The sequence below is a fragment of the Phascolarctos cinereus genome, unplaced genomic scaffold (assembly GCF_003287225.1).
Source record: "Phascolarctos cinereus isolate Bilbo 61053 unplaced genomic scaffold, phaCin_HiC Scaffold_1;HRSCAF=81, whole genome shotgun sequence".
NCBI classification, from domain to species: Eukaryota; Metazoa; Chordata; class Mammalia; order Diprotodontia; family Phascolarctidae; genus Phascolarctos; species Phascolarctos cinereus.
Window position 1 is genome coordinate 183093574 of NW_027555514.1, and position 19677 is coordinate 183113250.

The 19677-nt window shown below is 45.4% G+C and overlaps 1 protein-coding gene across 1 annotated transcript; it reads right to left on the minus strand.

Moving 5' to 3' along the window:
• Window positions 1-166: 166 nt before the first annotated feature.
• PHC1 (polyhomeotic homolog 1) lies at window positions 167-19429 on the minus strand. Its single transcript, XM_020994170.2, is given in 17 exon segments — window positions 167-1133; window positions 2498-2729; window positions 3183-3333; window positions 3535-3643; window positions 4055-4169; window positions 4948-5144; window positions 5147-5158; window positions 5377-5524; window positions 5984-6735; window positions 7950-8439; window positions 13090-13139; window positions 13142-13244; window positions 13885-14034; window positions 14863-14940; window positions 15476-15586; window positions 16815-16973; window positions 19340-19429. Coding segments are annotated over 16 exon segments (2967 nt in total). The 5' UTR covers window positions 16929-16973; window positions 19340-19429; the 3' UTR covers window positions 167-978.
• Window positions 19430-19677: the final 248 nt, after the last annotated feature.

The following is a 19677-nucleotide window of genomic DNA, read 5'->3' on the forward strand; positions in this document are numbered from 1 at the left end:
ACCTGGTGTTTTAAAATAAGGCAAAAGTCTATGCCACTTTTTGTATAAAAACACAACTTCAGAAAATTAAAAGGACCAAAAAAAAAAAAAGAATCCCTGTGGTCTGGCTGTTTGCATAAGTTAGGGTCTAGGAATTCTAGGAATAAAGTAAAACAGACAACCAAGACCAGTTTTCATCCTTTTACTAAGGAAGAAAAAAAATATTTGATATTTTTGTTGTACAAGAAACAGGGTTTGAGGCAGGTGCTTATACTCCTGTCCCCAGCAACTCATACTCCTGCCTTGTAAAGCTAAGGGAGAGAGAAGAAGTAGAAAGAAAAGGAAGAAGGGTGGGTAGAGTAGAAGAAAGCCAATGGATGAATGGGGGGCAAAGGGAACAAGAAAAACCACACACGTGCCAGCCACAAACATGCCGTATGTCCCTACAGCAACTCAGGAGGTTATGAGTCAACGAGAGAGACAGAGAGAGAGGTCAGCAGCCCTGCCATGGAGCAGGTAGAGCTTTGAGGTACTCAGGAAAAGGGACTCGGCCTCAGCTACAGTGGTACAGTCTGAGAGGTACCATAGACTAGACAATCCTACCCTTATCGCCCCACTGAGGGAAACAGCCCCAGATCTCACTTGCTCCACCATAGTCTTCCAGGAGAACTGAAGCCCTGGCTAGACCCACCATCCAGGACAGAGCTGAGCAACCGTTGTCCTCCAGGTCTTATAGATTTGGGGGTGTTGGGAAGGGTAGGATGGTGAGGAAGGAACCATTTTTTAAAAAATAAACTAGAACTGAGAAGTGTCAAAGCTGTTGTCATATGGTAACAGCAAAGTTTATCAGGGGGTGGGTGAAAACTCATTTTTCCTGTTTGTTCCCCGCTGGTAAGACCGCTCTCTCTTCCCCTGCCCAGATCTCTGCTGGTCCTCAGCAGGTTGCAGCTTGGGCAGCAAGGGAGGGCCCACTTTGGGCTAGTCTGTGGGAGGACTCTGTTAGGTCTCCTTGAGGACATTGATCTTGGCGCAGATCTTGAGGGCTGGGCCCAACTTGATATTCATGGCACTCATGAGATGTTCTTCTTTGAGTAGTAACAAAGCCTGCCCATCAATCTCCTGGGAGCGGAACTCTTCTGCAATCTCTTGGCATCCTAGAAGAAGGCAGAAAGGAGAAGAGTTTTATAAAACAGGAGCCAGCCAGAAAAGAAAGAGGAAAAGGAAAGACTGGAATGCAGTGGGGCTGTAACCTGGCCTGTCTCCCTTAGGACTGTCCCACCTGTTTCACAGCAGCCTCCAAGCATCATCCTGGCCCCATCTCGTGCCATCCTGTTGCCCTCCTCTCCATCCATCATTTCTATCCCAGGATGCCCCTTCCATTTTCAGGCTGAGGAGCTTCAGATGTATAGCAGATAGTATTTCCTTTGCCCCCACAGTGCCCCAGACAGAACAGTGGCAGAGCGTGATGGATGAACTGAGGATAAGCAATGGCAAAGCTGGAATGGGACTCCCTTATCCTAAGTTCAGTGCTATCGTATGGGATCTGAGATGGCATGTTCTGGGGGTAGAATGAGAGGAGGATGGGCAATTGGCTGTAATTACCTAACAAGGGTTAAGGAAGAACTAACTATAGTTAGCTAAAACTATAAAAACCTGGAACTGTAAAACCTAGAACAGCTTACTCTGTAGGGGTCCACAGTAGGGAAATATATTTTGCATTTGTAATTATGAACAAAGAACACCTACTCTGCTCTGGGGCCCAGAACTCATACCTATACTACTAGATCATCAAGGGATGTATCTTAAGTTGGCTTAGAAAGTGTCCTTGGGAGAGAAGGGAGGGCAGCTAGGTGGCTCAGTGAATAGTGCACCAGCCCTGGAGTTAGGAGGACCTGAGTTCAAATCCGGTTTTAGACCAAACACTTGACACTAGCTGCATGATGCTGGGCAAGTCACAACCCTAATTGCCTTGCCAAAAAAAAAAAATCCTTTGTGGGGGGGCAGAAAAGAACATGTTAATTCTTTAAAATATTTTGATTTGTACTTCTTTTTCTGACTTAAGAAGCCACAGTCCCCTCATTAGAGTGAAATAGATTACTTCCAGTTATTGCTTACAAGAAATGTGACAAAATGTTTATTTTGTAAGGTAAAGTCAACACAAAAGGCTCATGGTGACTAAGAGAAAAAAGTCGGAAAGCCAGCCATTAAAGTAGAAGCCCAATAAGTTTCAAACAACAGAAATGTTTCTGTAACCTGGCAGAATACCAAGCCAGTTTCTGTGAAAGAAATTAAATAAAGTGCCATAATCCCCCCTCTCCGAAACTCCAAACCATGCTGATGGGAAATATTAACTATAAAGAAAAAAATGCAGCCTTCTGCACCACGTATACACACTATACTCTCGTACTGGTATGCTGTGACACTGGTCCCTAAAGAAAAGGTCAGGAATATTTTCTAAAAAGAAAACATCTACGTTAACCTTTCAGGCTCTGGGGAGGGGTTATCAGTAGGGTCTGACCTTGTAAAGAGGCGATGAACTCATAGACTTCTTCCACACTCCAGCGGCTGGGATTACTGGATAGGAAGACTGGGTTGATACCGTGCAGCTCTGGTGTTAGGGGGTCTGTGTTAGGATTTCCCAGGTCCCGTTCTCCATGACCAGCCCTCACTGATAAAGGCCCAGGGGATGTGGGGGATAGCGCTTCGTCATAACTAGAGTTATCTGAGCCCCGGCTAGAATCCTCTTGACCCTGTGGAGGAAGACAGATAAGGAAGAGGGGCTGGTAGAATTAAAAGCCAAACTATCATATGCACCTTCCACATTCTGGGGGCCTTTAGAATGTTTCCAAGAGATATACACATGTATGCAGTATTCCGCAAATGCACACAAGGCAGCTCTATTTATAGGCAAATTTTAATCTTTACTGCATTGTTGCTTTTTGATTTTTCATGTTTCTCCTTTTTCATGATATACCTAATCCAGATCTCCTATGCAAAAATTACATTGAAAGACAAGAAGTAGAGGACACATAAGGGAAGTCTCATCCAGACTAACACTGGGTTGGGATGTTGCCACACTCAGCAGCAGTAACTCAACATGCTTCAAACTTCTAGAAATGAGGGTCAGGGGAGGGTGAAGGAGGGAAGAAAATTTATTTCATGGTGGGGTATAGGTGTCTCAGTGGTCTTCAAGGGAACCTCACCCGGTGTCTCTTGCCCTGGATCTTGGCCCGGGCAATGTCAGAGGAACTTCGTCTAGGCCCGCGCCGTCTTACTCGAGCATAGTTAGCCTCCTGAAACTCTTTCATCTTCTTCCGCTTCAGTCGGAACTGGTGGCTACAGCTCACATTGTACCTATGGGAGTAGGGCGTAAGGCACAGGACCCGGTCAAGACTTTGGGTAGGGCTTCCCACCACGAATGCTAACCCTACACAAAACAAACTGGAACTTTTAAATGTTAAGGAAAGGAAGAGGGAGGCAGGAGAGGAGGAGCTGAAAGAGTATCTGGGAAATGGTCCTGGGAAAGGACTGTGAGGGTTAGAGAGCTATCAGTACCTCTTAGCACATGTCATGGAGCAGAATCTCTTGGAGCCACGGAACTGCTCTTCTGGTGCGTACTTTCCACAGTACTCACACTTCAGGAGATTGGTTTTCTTATCCAGCTCTAAAGAACAGGGAAATGCTGAGGGACAGGTTATTGCTACTGCTACCAGGACACCGCAGGCCCCAGAAGCTGCCCCTCAGAAGCCCTAGTAATCCATCTCTCAGTCCCTAAGTAGCCCAACCGGGAACTCTTTGATAGATCACCATCGAAACTGTTCTTCAAGGACATAGGTCATTGCCATTTGGGATGTTTTCATCATCCTTTTCATTTACATCCTCATCCAGCCCCCATCCCCACCTGTGCTGATCCCTTCACTTGCTGGCTGAGAAGGAAAAACCTGTAACAACTGACCAAAAGAGCAAGATCCCTTCTTCCCAGAGTAATAAAACCCCTTAAGAGAACTAGTAAATTAATCCAAGCCCACTACCATGAACCTCTTTCCCCAAAAGGGGTCTTCACAGCCATACTCACCTGAAGTTAGACTGTCCCCTCCTAGGGGGCCACCTGGTTGGCTTTCATTCAGCCCTGTAGGAGCCCCTGTCTGTAATGGCTTCTCAGACTCCTTTAAGAGCTGAGAACAGCCCACCTGTAAGTGGCAACATAATTAGTTAGCTCATTTTCCTTCCTTTTCCCTTTACAATTCTTTTCAAGGATATCTCTCTGTAAGGTTGTTATATCCTTAAGTTAGCTGCGGAGTCTGAAGCAGAGAAGATCACTCTCCCAGAACAGGTGAACATTTGAGAGTCCCCAGGTCTTCATACAGACACTGGGGAGCAGGTGTACATTCTCTCTAGCACCCTATTTCTTTTTAGATTTTTCTTGACCTTTGCCTATGGTACAGTGAGATGTCTGGACTGGGAATCAGTTAAGTCTTGGCTCTGCCACTAACTAGCTCAATAACCTTGGGTAGCCCTTTCACTTGTTGTAAACTGTCTCAATTTATTAGTAAAATCAAAAGATTAGATTACACGATCTCCAGAGACCTAATCTCAATTCTATGAATTTTTTCTTCCATCTTCCCATCTCTGTCATGTTTTTTTGTTTGTTTGTTGCTTTCCAACTTACATAGGATCGTCTATTGTGAGCCAGAAGGGACCTTAGATCATTTAGTTTTTTCTCCTTGTTTTAAAGATGAGGAAAATGGAGGACTAGATAGGTTAAATGTCATGCCCAAGGCCCCACAGTGGCAGTGCCAGGATTCAAACACAAGTCTGTTAACTCTAAATCCAGGGCTAATGAACCCTGGTGTGTGTATTCTTCCTCATCACAGGTTCATTCATTCTGATTGGGGGAACAACTATCTTTTGCTTAGGAGAGCAAACTGTAATCCCCAGTTCTAAATTACTCGACCCTAACTTCCTCACCGGGAAAGGTTCTGCCCCTTCCTGGATGACAAAGCCTTCAATGATGTGGGTGAGGATTTGAGGTTTCACAATGGCCTGTGGGGGTTTCAAGTCCCCCATCTGTCGAGACATCATGGCCAGCGTAGGGGGTGGTGCTGATGGGGTGGAGGTTGAGACTGCTAGGTCACTGCTAGGAGTATTAGGGACCATGTTGACACTGGCTCAGCTTTCTCTAGAAAACAAAAATACATGCATTAAGAAGCAGATACAAGAAGAACAAAATGGTTCCTTCAGTTCTGTCTGCCACAATACTGGATTCACTAGATCATCATACTGGTTTGGGGATCTGTCCATTTATCCACCCCAGTCTGGGTACACTACTGCACTAGAGTTTTCTTTTAGCTCTTTAGTGAACTCCAGAAATCACTAGGAAGCCCACTGTCATCTCACCTGCATGGCTGCCCTTTTCTTCCATGGTTTTGGGACTCTCTACAATTGGTGATGACTTGGCAGGAAGCACAGTGTTTATAGTGGAGGCTTCTTCTCTGTCTTCCTCAGATTCAGCCTTTCGCTTAACAGCCAGAGTCTGGGGTTTGCCCTTTATAATGAGGAAATGAGAAAGAAAATAGGAAAAAAGACAACATAGGATGATGGCTACTCCCATTCATGCTAGGTTAACACCTCAGCAGCTAAATTCTCTAATTAAAGTATTCCTTTCTGGGTCCTCCCCCTTGTTACCAGTCTGGGCCATTTCTGAGATTTACCTAAGAGTTGAGTTCTGCTATATGTAGGTTTGTCCCAGTACTCCTGCCTACCTTAGAGTGGGTTTAAACAGAAAAATTGTTGCTTAGAATATTAACTACTAGGGATATGGAGTTTGAACACTGCTTACATTAATATTAGATTCCTTCTATCATCAGGACCAGAAAAGCAGCAGTATCCCTCATCTCTGAGCAACTCTTCCAGCTTAAAAGGGAAATATCCCCTCTGTGACCCAGGTCCATCCCCTACCAACACCCCCCAAATAAAATCCCTTTCACTTTCAGATGTCACTCACCGGCAGCTGGACAGACTGCATATAGAAGGCAGCAGGCACCTGGGCCACAACAGGTGAGGCAGCGGCTCCCCCCTTTACCACATGTGCTGTCCCCTGCATAGGGGTCAAGCTGACCCCAGGGGCCAGTGGTGGAGGGACCTCCTGCAGAGTACCAGTAGCCTGGGAGGGTGGGGAAGTTACATGGGTCTGGCCCACTCCTTGCGCTGTGCCTGGCATTCCCCGAGAAGCTGGCACAGCAGCTGCCAGCTGTGCTAATCCTAAAGCCTGTGCCTGGGCAGAACCTGGCTGCCGGCTTCCCACAACTTGAACCGGAATATGTGGTGGAGGTTGCTGGGTAGCAGACATCTTGGTGGCCCCTAACTGAGGGGGCTTAATGGATGCCATAGGCAGCTTGGATTGGATGGGGACGGGTGGCTTAGGGGCAGAGTCAGGGGGGAGTGCAAGGGCCTGGGACTGGAGCATAGGCTGGACAACCAGGGTCTGAGCTTGCTGAGACTGTGGCGCTGGGGCTTGCTGGGGAGGTGGGACTTGTGGGGGCTGCGGGGCAGTGAGGGCTGGGGCTTGCTGCTGCTGCTGCTGCTGCTGGGCTAACTGGAGATGGGTAGCTGTGTGGAGCAGCTGGGACTGCCGGTGCTGGAACTGCTGCTGGTGGTGGATGGCAATCTGCTGCTGGATTACTACTTGCTTCTGCTGTAGGTGGATCTGTTGCTGTTGCTGGATCAGCGAGTGGGGCTGGATCTGTGTGTAGGTTGCTAGAGGAGTGAGGCCAAGGCGGGCAAGGGGACAGGGAAAGAAGACAATTTGATCTAGTTAAGCTAAAGCGTTCTTCCCGGGAGTTCTCAACTTTGAGGTCATATAATAAAAAGAATCCTAGACTGAGAGGTACCTTCTGATGTTACCTTATCCACACCGTTGCTTCAAGTTAGGTGATATCAAAGTCTATTCTTAAAAATCATTGGAAAGGGGATCGTATACAATTACAAAGAAATGACACCAAAAGTACTATGTAAATGTAGGTATTGTAACAACTACAACCAACTCTCCATTCTCTCTTAGTGATCTATCCACCCTAAATTATTTCTGATACTCTATGGGCTTCCCCATCCCTACCTCCCAAATGAGGCTCAGGACACCTATGTTAACACTAAATAAACAGGAGATTAGGACTAACCGCTAAAAGGGCACAGAGAAGGTAAGTACGGGTAGCCATGTCTCTTATCTACCTACATTCCAAAAATAACATCTTTATTTTTACTACTCTTTGTTTAGTACTATCACTTCCTTTTCTCCCATTCTGTTAGCATGATTTTTTGGTTATCAAGATCTGGCAACATTAGAATATAGGTTTCACTATGCTAGTTCAACAATTGCTATTAACCCATATTTCCTAAAATCTCAGAGGGAAACATCTTATTCAACTTTTCAATTGCTTTAAAAGGCATGAAAATTGAGGTTACCCCCTTGAGGAAACCAAGGTCCAAGGGACAAAGGGGAGCTTATTTCATCCAGAAAATCAGGGGCAGGCCTGATCAGGCCTCAACTACAATTTTTTCCTCTTCTCAGGTAGTGAATCCTGAATCTAGCAGATAGACACACTAGGCAGAGACTTTGTCTATTTACTACCCAACACTTGGCCCATAGCTGGTACAAACAAATGTCTGTCCTAAGCCTAAGACAGAGGGAAAACAATGCAAGGTTTCAGAGGAAAGCAGCCAGAACTAAGCAGGTTGGAAGCTGGTTAGTATTTGGTGTAGTTCCCATTAGTATGTATTAGTATTAACACTAGCATGACATAGTATGAATGTTCATTTTTTCTTTCTCATGCTACAACAGGGTCAATCAAGAGTAGTCTGATAAATCTTTTAAACAAATGGGAAACGAAGTAGCCAGTCCTCTGCTTTCCGAGAAAAAAAAAAACCCACAGGTCTTTGGTGAATAGATACCCTGCAGAGCCAAGAAAGCTCACCTGAGCTGATAAGGGTCTGGCTGGGGGCAGGTGTAGCTGTCCGGGTCAGGTTCATGCCCACACTCTGCTGTCCACTGCTCTCTACCTCTGCCTTCTTGGCTGCTGCATTTTCTGCCTCTGTCTGGCTGCCCTGGCTCACTGTCACTGCCTGGGCTGCAGGCAAAGGCTGCACCACCCCAGTGCCTTTCCTGGAGCAGCTCCCACCACCGAGCCCTGAAGAGGGCACCTGACCCAGGCCCCCAGATGCCTGGCCACCCACCGGCCCCACAGATCCTGGGATGCCATTCCCACTGCTCCCCCCAGCTTGACTGAGGTTGAGGGACTGCCCTGCCCCTCCAGAGGAAGCTTGAGCCACAGCTAAAGGCTGGCCAGTGGCTTGGGGAAGGCCTGTGGTGGGAGAGGCTCCAGGGGGAATGGCCTTTTGAGCAGAGCCCTGCATCTGGGGACCCTGGGCTGAAGACTGTTGGCTCCTCACTGCCAAGTTCTGCACCTGAAAAACATGAAGTAAAAATGTAGACTGGGAGAAAAGGAGGGAACTAAGGAAAGTAACAGAATTCAGGAATTGGAAAAGACTCATCAGTCATCTCAGTCCAACCCATCAAAGAAAGGAATGGTCTTCCAGTCTCTACTTTAAGACCTCCAAGTAGGGGCAGCTAGATGGCGCAGTGGATAGAGTGGCCTCAGACACTCACTAGCTTTGTGACCGTGGGCAAGTCACTCAACCCCACTGCCTCTCTCCACACTACCCCCCCCCCACAAAAAAAGAAAGACCTCTAAGGGGGCTGGGGGTCAAGAAGGATCCACCATTTTTCAAGGCAAACTATTCTACTTTTTGATCACAGTCAGTATTAGGGAATTTTTCCCAACCTCAGCTGAACCTAAATTTGCCTCTTTGCAATTTCCAGTCTCTGGAGCTAAACAGAACTAATCTAATCCCTCCTTGATATTAAAGCTTGACTTTTAAGAGAGCTGTAATGTTTCCCCAAGAGTCTTCTCTCTAGGCCAAACATGCCCATTTCCTTCAACCAATCCTAGTATGTCATGAATTCAAGCACTTTCACCCTTCTGGTTGTCTTCCTCTGGTTCTTTTCAATGACCTTAAACTCTGGTGTTCAAGATTGAACATAGCACTCTAGTTGAGATCTAACAATGGCAAAGAAAATTGGTACATCTATCACCTCCCTATTGCTGGAAGCTATACCTAGCTAATGTAGCCTGAAATGTGAGTTTTTGGCTGCCACATCACATTAATGACTCATACTGAGCTTGCAGTCCACCAAGCCCCCTCAGATCTTTTTCAGAACAACTACTGTTTTCAGAACAATTGCTAACCATGCCTCCTCATCTTATACTTGTGGAAGTGATTTTTTTTTATCCAAATGAAAGATTTTACATTTATCCCTTTTGATCTTTATCTTCTTTTTTTTTTTCTTTTTGCTTTTTTTGGTAAGGCAATCGGGGTTAAGTGACCTGCCCAGGGTCACACAGCTAGTAGGTGTCGTGTCTGAGGCTGGATTTGAACTCAGATCCTCCTGACTCCAAGGCCAGAGCTCTATACACTGTGCCACCTAGCTGCCCCCTGATTTTTATCTTATTAGATTCATCTCAATGCTCTTATCTGTCAAGATCTGTCATTCAGTGGGTTAGCTTTGTGTCATCTGCAAACTTTTACCATCTATGCCTTTTGAAGACATTGATAAAAATAATAGCTAGCATAAGGGCCTACGGTACCTCTTGCCACAATGACATTGAACTGTTAACTTTTCAAACCTGGCCATCCAACCAGTTCTGAACTCATCTAATTATATTATTGCCTAATCTATATCTCTCCATCTTCTTAAGGAATCTGTGGTGTTGGTATGGAAAGGAAAAGCAGTCACTGCATTATAAATTCAACCTCCCCCACCCCCCGCCAGGGCTAGAGCAAAATGTTAAAAGCCTTCCATTGTCCTAAGCTAGAAATTTTGAGATAATAGACCTAAAGCATGTCAGTTAGAAAGCACCCCAGAAGTCATGTAGTCCAAACCATGACTGAACAGTTAAGGGGCCTACTTGAAGACTTCCAGTGACAAGGACCTCTCCCTCAAGATAGCCCATCTTTTAGTTCAGCTCTAACCTTTCTTCTCAGCTCACCAGCTCCTTATCGTACATCTCAAATTGGGACATTCTGTAAGCACCTCAAACACACGTCCAAAACAGAACTTGTTATCTCTTCTCCCAAGCCATACTTTCCAATGTCCCTATTATTCTCTAGGGCACCACCATCCTCCCAGATATCCAGGTTCACAATCTTGTTATCATCCTCCACTCCTCACTCACACTCACTCCATATATGTAATCAGTTGCCAAGTCTTATGGTTTTTACTTTCCCAGTAGCTCTCATATATGCCCCCTTCCCTCCACTCAGATAGCCATCACTCTGGTACAGGCCCTAATCATTTCACACTTAAGATTATTGTAATAACCTGCTGGTTGGTCTCTCTCCCCTCTAATCACTTCCAGTCAGCTGCCAATGTGATCTTCCTATAGGTCTAACCACATCACTCTCCTTACTCAATACATTCTAGTGGCTTTCTATTACTTTGTGGATCAAATACAATATCTTAATGGCTTTTACAGCCCTTCAGACCTGCCCTTTTACTACCTTTCCAGTTCTCTTACATTTTACTCCCTCCCACACCCAGTCCAGTGACACTGGCTGTTCCTCAGAAATGCCACTTGAACTCTCAAATCTGTACCTTAATCTAGTTGTCCCACCTCATGCCTGGTGAACTCTCTCCTCATCTCTGCCTCTGCACTCCCCTTGTTTTCTTTTAATATTCAGCTGCTACTCAGAACCAGGAGAACACTGCACACAGTTATAGCAACACTGTGCAATGACCAACTCTGTTAGACTTAGCTCTTCTCAGCAATACAATGATCTAAAACAGTTCCAAAAGACTCAAAATGGAATATGCTATCCACATCCAGAGAAAGAACTGTGGAATCTGAATGCAGATCGAAGCATATTATTTTCTCTTTTTTCCCCCTTTCTCATGGTTTTCCCCTTTTGTTCTTATTCTTCTTTCACAATATGACTAATGTGGAAATTTGTTAAATATGACTGTACATGTATAGCTGATAGGCTATATATATCATATGAGATTGCATGCTGTCTTGGGGAGAGAGAAAAAAAATTTGGAACTCAAAATCTTATAAAAGTGAATGTTGAAAACTAACCCCCCCCAAAAAAAACCAAAACAAATTAAAAGAAATAAAAAAAAATTAAAAAAAAAAAAGATTCAGTTGCTACTAGGGGCAGCTAGCTGGTGCAGGAAACAAGATATCTGTCCAGGAGTCAGGAAGACTTGAGACACTTACTAGCTGGGTGACCCTAGGTAAGTCACTTAATCCTGACTGCCTCCAGGAAAAAAGTCAGCTGCTACTGCCTTCTCTCTGAGATTACATCCCATTTATACTGTAGATATCTTCTATGCTCAGTCTTTTGTTTTTTTGCAGGATATCGCCCCCTCTTTGTGTGGATTATCTCTCACCCTTAGAATGTGAGCTCCTTGAAAGCGAGGATTGTGTTACTTTATCTGTATCCCCAGGCCTTAGTACAGTGGCACATAGCAGATACTTCATAAATGCTTGATGAAGGATGATGATGACATAGTTTTCCCTATAAGCCAAAATCTGCCTCCCTGAAAACTCTACCCACTACAGCTTGCTCTTTCCTCTGGGGCTAATCTCTCCTCCACATGACAAGGCCCTTATCCCTATATTAAATGTTACCAAATGCTATGCTCTTCCTTCAAAACAGTACTCCGATTTGCCATTTCCTCATCTCCATGCTACCTCCCTTGTCTACGCCCTCATCACCTCAAACCTGGATTACTCACTAGTTTCTCTACCTCCAGTTTTCCTCTCTAATTCTTCCTCTGTAGTGCTGTCAGACTCATCTTCCCAGAATCACTTCTATAGGGGCAGCTAGGTGGTATAGTGGATAGAGCTCCAGCCTTGGAGTCAGGAGGACCCGAGTTCAAATCTGACCTCAGACACTTGACACTTACTACCTGTGTGACCCTGGGCAAGTCACTTAACTGTAATTGCCTCACCAAAAAAAGCAAAAAAAAAAAAAACCCAACCCCACAACAAACATAATCACTTCTATTGCTACTGTCCTGTTAAATGATCATTTCCTCTCTGTTGTCTATGTAATCAAGTACAAATTCCTTCCAGCTTCAGAGGCATTTCTAACTCAATAGGTCCGAAACTCATTATTTTCCCCTCTTAAGTCCATCTAACTCCCCAAATTTCCAATTTCTGTCAAGGGCACAGCTATCAGTCTACTTATTCAATTCACAACCTTGGTGTCATCCTTGACTCCTCACATTTACCTGTCATACTCACTCGTGTCAAATCCTCCATTTCTGCCTCCACATCTTTCAATCCATTTCCTTCTCTCCACTCACATGGCAGCCCTCTCTAGTCCAGGTCCTCATCAGCTCTTGCCTTTACTATTGCAATAGTGGCCATAACAGTTTCTGGTCTATCTCTCTGCCTCAAGATCCTCCCTCCTATCCACTCCACAGCAGCTAAAGTGACCTCTATAATAAACTCCAGTATCATACTATAAATAATAAACTCCAGTATCACCCTGGTATTTCTAGGATCAAATATAGCATCTTCTGTTTGGCATCTAAAGCTCTTTACAACCTCTCCCAACTCTATCTTTCCAGACCTATTAATGCATTCTCCTCCTCTATACAACCTACAGCCCAGCCAAACTGGCCTTCCAGCTTTTTGTTGCTAATCTCTAGTTCCTGTCTCTGATGTCTGGAATGCATTTCCTCCTCCCCTCCATTCTTGGAATCTCTAATTTTATTCTCAAGTGCCACCTCCCATAACGTCTTTCTGATAGTAGTTTCCCTTCCTCTGCCCTGGCCAGGTTAGCTTGTATCTGCTTTCTGTGTGTTTTGTATGTATGCATATGTTTTGTCTCCTGTTAGAACACAGGATATTCTGCTCCTTGAGGGCCAAGATTACTTCTTTTTTGTCTTTTTTTGCCCAGCACCTAGCAGAGTCCCTGGCATACAGGACACCCTTAATAAATCTTTGTTGACATTGATTCTCCTCAGTTGAAGGAGTCATTACTGACCTGATCTGTATCTGTGTGCACTCCCGGAGACTGAGCAGATGGCACTTCTGCTGGACAGCAGCCACAGCCCCATTAGGCATAAGGATGAGCTGGGATGCCAGGGGCACATTCCGGCCCAGGGTCCGGTTCACCTGTAACAGGTTACCCAGCTGTGGCTGGCAGGGCAGCAGAAGAACAAGAATGGAAGAGAAGTGAATAAGAGACAGAAGGGGAAAAATGAAGCAGAGAAACAGAGAACACAAGATAAAAACAGAAACAACTGATGAAACAGCTAAGCCTGGCTCTTTCCATGTCAGGCCTTTCGCTCTCAATGTTTTGATTAGTGTGTAGAAAACTGGATTTATAGCAAGAAACCAGAGCAGGGATTCATGTATTTGAGAAATGAATTGGTCAAGACATCAAAGATTTAAAATAAGTACAATTGGAAAATGGGCTGAGATATGGCAATCTGCTGGAATTGGCCAGGAGGCAGGGATTTCTTCTTATACTAACATTTTAACACTGAGTTGATTATTAAACAAGAAACTGTTAATATAACTTTGGCAAAGAACTGATCCTTTAGCCCTGATCTAGCACTTCTATTTTGGGATCTCAAAGCACTCTGTTATCTGTCTGGGGACTACAAAGACCAGTAATCATTCCTAGGGTAAAGACAGGCAAGGAAAACAGAGCAGCTTGTCCCAAGACATCTGGGTGACCAAGATCAAATGAAGTGACATGTCCCACATTCTTGCTAGATAGCTAGACCAGGGTGTTTGTTCCCTGAAGGGATGATGGTTATGTATAATGGCTTACCCGAAGATACATCTGAGCCTGAGACTGGTTGAGGGGTGGAGAGGTGGTATTCCCCAGGAGTACAGATTGGGTAAGAGTGGTAGCACTGGGGGAGCTCACACTCTGAGAACGGCTGATGAGTTGAGCGGCAGATGTGGTAGCCAGATTGATCTGTGTGACAGAAAAAGAACAAGACCTATGGATACTTGGGAAGATTTAAAAGGGACAGAAAACCCTCATATGTTTCCCTTCTAACAAATCTAGCATTACATTCAAGAATAGGACCTCTTCCCCCAGTGCACAAAACCCCTCAGGCAGGGTCAAAGAAAGGGAGCATCACGACTCCTCATGAATATGAGGTTGAGGAGGCATACTACTACTTCCTTGTCACCCTAAGTCCTAGAGGTCCAGAACATCATTGGATGTCATCCGTTAGACCCTGCACGCTGGGCTGCCAGTCACAGATGCACAGGACATAGGCTTTCATCAAAGGGATACCCAGCTCTGAGTGCTGGTCACTTCCCAGGAAGAGATATCTCCCCCTAGTTTCATTCTTTCACCTTATTTATGTCTCCTATTAAGACACTAAAACAGATTCAAATAGCCCCTCTCCTCCTTGCTTTTATTTTCTATGCAAAAGAAGTCTTTGCTATTAGCTTGAATTGGCTTGGTTCCCAAACTCAAATAGAGATAGCTAGGTGTCTTAGTGGATAGTGCTGGGGCCTGAATCAGGAAGACCCGAGTTCAAATCCAGCATTGGGCACTTAGTAGTTATGCTAGGCAAGTCACTTAACCACTGTTGACCTCAATTTCCCCATATATATTGCACCTACCTCCCAAAGTTATCATGAGGATTAAGTGAGATCATATTTGTAAAGTGCTTAGCACAGTGCAGGCATGTAGGGGGCACTTAATAAATGCTTGTTCCCTTCCCTACCTTGACCTTCCTCAAACACTGGAAGTGCTAAATCAGCCGCCCTAGCAGGAAGAAATACTTACCGAGGCCTGAGTGGTAGTGGTCTGCTGAGGTGTGCTGGTGCTCGGGGAGCTGGCTTGCCGACTGGCTGCAATCGTGGCCTGTGTGTAACAAAAGAGAGAAGAGAGAGCACAGAGACAAAGAAAGACCCTGAGTCTTCCAATAACATATAACACACACAAACATACAAAAAATCCCTGGTGAGGACAGAGAGGTTTTATTACAGAGTATGGAGACAGAAGGTGTTTTCACCTTTTGTTTTGGTTGTTGCAAAGCTGTTTTACATATGCAACAACGATGACCTATAGCCTCAATGGGGCTCAATGAGGTCAATATTCTTATTCCCACTTACTGGATAAGTAAAACTTAGGATCAGAAGGCCCTCTTGTAGGGTTACATCATGAGTCAGTACTGAGATGAGACCTCAGAAATTCTAACTTGGGCTGGCTTTCCACTGACTCTAGAGACTCTAGTAAAGTGTCAAAGGACTGTCCCTCCCCAAAGAAGGACAAGAGGCAGAGGAGAGACTCTATCTCCAGCCCTACTTGATATATGCAATCCTCCCCAAAGGTCTCCCTGACCCACCTGTGGTGCCTGTCCCCTCCCTCTTGGGCCAGCTGGCTGCTGACCTCTCACCTGCTGGACGGCAGCCAGGCTGTGCAGCTGGGCATTGCTGAGCTGCTGCTGAAGCATGAACTGGTGGAAGTATTGGGCTGCATTAGGCTGTCTCTGTAATGCCTGCAGGGCCTGAAAGAAACAAGAGAGAGACAAAGTCACTCAGAATGGGGAACTGCTGACTCCCAACCTATCTGCGCTGCCGTGAGCCAGTTTGAAAAAGACAGGCCAGGTAGAGGTGGAAGCCAGGGATATATACAACAGCAATCTGATTTTGTCCTTGAGGAATTAAGTAACTATTCTATTTGGACCAATATTCTATTTGAAGCAATGGGTACAAGCTGTACCAAATCAAGTTGGTACATCAAAAAAGAGAACAGTGAAAACTCATACAAATCCATATTTCTCATAGGCGGATCTTTGACTATGCTGTAGAAAGGAAGAGAACATTCTGAGGGGAAACAAACAGTAGGTGAAGACATTTTAGGAGAAGGAGATTAAAAACCAAAACCATGGTTCCCAGGAAGGTAAAAGAATATCAAGTGAGGGGAGAGGAGATAACAATAATAGTAACAATGAGTATTTATACAGCTCATTAAAGTTTGCAAAGGGCTTTATTTGTATCATTTCATTTGATTCGAAAGGTAATAAAATGTTTTTAACTAGCACTCTAGAAATAAGAATTTTCAATTAACTGGTATTCTAAAAACATACAATAATAACTGAGGCTCATAATTATGACCCTGGGCTACTGCAGAACCTGGAATGACTGCTCCAATCCTCACAGATACAGGTTACACCACTTCCAATCAATAACAAACAACAGAAACTTCACTTATAAAAATATGAAAAGAGATACATTAAATGTAATCATATAATCCAAAATGACATAAAAGGGGATCACAGAATTTCAGAGCTTGAATGGGCCTTAGAGATCACTAAGTCCAATCTCTGGATAAATGAGCAAACTGAGGCCTAGAGGGGTCAAGTGAGAAGATCACATGGGTAGGAACAGAGTTTGAATCTGAACTCAGATCATGTCTGCAAATCCTGTCCTTTCTACTATGTCACACTGCTCCTCGAGGTCAGTAGATGCCAAATCTGACATGAGCATCAGAAACAGACAGTTACATGAATAGAACAATGCAATCAACCTTACAAAGGCAACTTACTTGCTTCTGATTCCTTGTACTCTAATTGTCCAAACCTTTTTGGAAGCTTTCTATGCTAGTTCAGTAACTAGTTCAGCCCCTTCTTTTTACAAATGAGGAAGCTGAGGTAATGGACCATCTAATCTATCTTTCTATGTCCTTGCCCAGCCCACAAATCACAGCCCCTCACCCTCAGAAACCCTCCTTACCTGCACTGCCTGCCGCTCATATAGTGACATTTGAGCTATCTGGGGGCGCGTGCTGCCCCCTGAGCTGGAGCTCCCATTGGTGGAGTTGGAGTTCTGTTCACTCTCAGTTTCCATTACAGCAGTCCAGGGGCCCCAAAGCTAACGCTCTGAACGTGAGACCTAGAGGGAAGCAAAATCAGTGAAGTCATAACCCAATCTAAAATACCTTCCCCCCCCCTTTTTATTTTAGGTCAGGAAAAAACCAAAATAGATTAATCTTCCTTTGCTAAACCTTCACCTTCTACACTCTTAGAACTCACATAACTTTACCAATCCCAACTCTCCACTCTATTCAGACATTATATCCACTCTTCTCCACCCCAAACTCCTGTAATCTTTTGAAGTTACAGATCTCCCATATACTGCCTTTTCTCAAAGCTGTCAATAAAGAGGAACTCAACGGTCTTTGGTAAAGAAATTTGTAGCAACAATACCAAAGGAAGACAAAATTAAAAAAAAAAAACATTTCAAAGCCTTCTCCTGTTACCTTTTAATCTTAACTCCCTGAGATGACAGGGCAAGTATTATTATTTTTATTTTACAAGTGCAGAAACTGGGGCACAGAAAGGTTAAGTTATTTGCCTAAAGCCAATGAGCTAAGTTAATGAAAGAATCAGAGCTTGAACCCTTGCCTATCTTTAGCTCTGATCCTAGTTTGGGAATGTCACTTCCCCATATTCGTGCCTCAGTTCCTCCATCTTTAAAAAAAGGCTTTCCAACAATGTTGTATAAGTATTTCACATACCCATGCAAGATTAAAATTATCCTAAAATCAAAGGAAATTTTCAAAAGAGAATAAGGTTTGAGGTTTTAACCTTTAAAAAGAGTCCTTCCCCTAACCACACCGAATACACAAAACCTCTTTAAAAATACTGGGACTGATACATATAAAAGTAATGTAAAAGTCTTCCAGGAGATCTTAAAGATGGCCTAGTAGTAGTCCAACTTCCTCACTTAACATATGGAGAAAACAAGGTTCAGGAGGTGAAGGGACTCACCCCTGATCACAAGGTGAGTTAGTGGAAATCCAAAACCAGAACTTGGCTCTACTGACTCCTATCCTAGTCTCCAGCCCTTTCCTTAAAGAGATTTCCAAATATTGCTAAGAACCAGTTAAAGAGACAGGAGGTAAAAGTATAAATGCATTCACAAACCTGCTTGAAAATGTTTTCTATTGTTCATTTTTACTTTTTCTGAACTCCATTGAATTGAATAGAGGCTATATACAACGACCCATGATTTTTTTCCCAAAGCCTGATCTGCACCACTGTCTCCCTTGGATGGGTGGGGAAATCAGTAACCCATCTATACCAGGAAATGTAAGGTCAGAAGAGCATTATTTGGCTCAGAAACGAAAAAGATGAAATCATATTTTCTGCTGAGGGCCGTCAATGATTTCCTTGTATTATTCGTCTTGGGATTATAGTCATAAGAAACTAAATAAAAATCAAAGTACAGGACCATGACAGAAACTTTGACTAAAAGTCTTCTCTTTACTCCAAGTTCTTATCCCTCCCAATATTATTTGACACAGTCATAACTCTCAAAAAACTAAAGACAACCACAGTTAAATTTAGGAGTAGTATGGAAGTTAATGGGAAAAATGCTTGCTATCTGGGAAGTGGTACTACGCCGGGATCTGTTCTGACTTCTTACACCTCGTATCTGAGATTCTAAAGCACTCAGGAAACAGACCCACGAATCCTATTACTAATTGGTGAAAAAGCAGATCCTTTTTATAGCTCTATTTTACAGAAGGAGAAACTGCCCCAGAAGAGCCTCCTGAACACCAGGAAAGGCATCAAAGACCCCTGAACTCTGGATGCCAGTTTAGAAGTTTATTCCTCTGTAGGTCAGGAGTTGGGAATCTTAATGCTACCGAAGACAGAAAATGCAGGGGGAAAAAAGTATCAACTGTGTTAAGTACAACAAACTTAAAGAGGAGATGATGGAGGCAGGAACCCACTTCCAAGTGAAATTTCCCAGGACAGATCCTTGAGGAGGAGGAAAGACAGACAAGGGTAGTGTGAAGGGGCCGGGGGCACTGTCATAGTTAAGAGGATGAAAGGAAAGCAGGGGAAGAGAAAAAGCAAAATGCCCAGGGGCCCTCGGTGCACAGATCCCCAAGTAGCGAAATGGGGATGCCCAAGGGAGAAGGGGAGCCCCCACAGACGGGAAAGAGGGACAAGGAGAAGAGGAGCAGGGTTAGGAAATGGCAGAGAAGCGGGGACCGGCGACACGGGCAGGAGCCTGGTATCGAGGAGGCGGATGCCCAGAAGGGGAAGCCGCCGGGCGGCAGGAGCCAAAAAGTTCGAGGCAGAAAATGAATGGGGGGCAGACCCGGCACAGGTCCGGGGGAGGAGGCGGCGGCGGCCGGCCTGGAAGACGGACCCGGGAGGCGGAGGACCCGAGGACCGCTCCGGCCGCGGCCGGGGGAGGGGGCGGCGGAGGCGGGGTGGCCAAGCCCTCCCAGCGGCGGCGGTTACCTTCTCGCCCGGCTCGGCCCCCGGGGCCTCCCGGGAGGCATCCACCTCAGGTGTCGGGGGATCCCCACGCGCCGGCGCCGAGGGGCGGGGACGGAGCCCCGGGGCTGAGGTGCGGGCGGGGGGGCTCGGGCGGGCCTCGGCTCCGCGGCGGCAGCGGCGGCGGCGGCGGGGGCAGCGGGCTCCGCGCCTCCTCCCTCCCCAGCCCGGAGGGAAGGGGGGCGGGGTGACCAAGCGACGGTCCCGGCCGCGGCGCACCCGCCCGCCCGCCGGGCTCCTCCTCCTCCTCCTCCTCCTCCTCCTCGGCCGGGGCCGGGCCGGGCAGCGGGCACAGGCGGCAG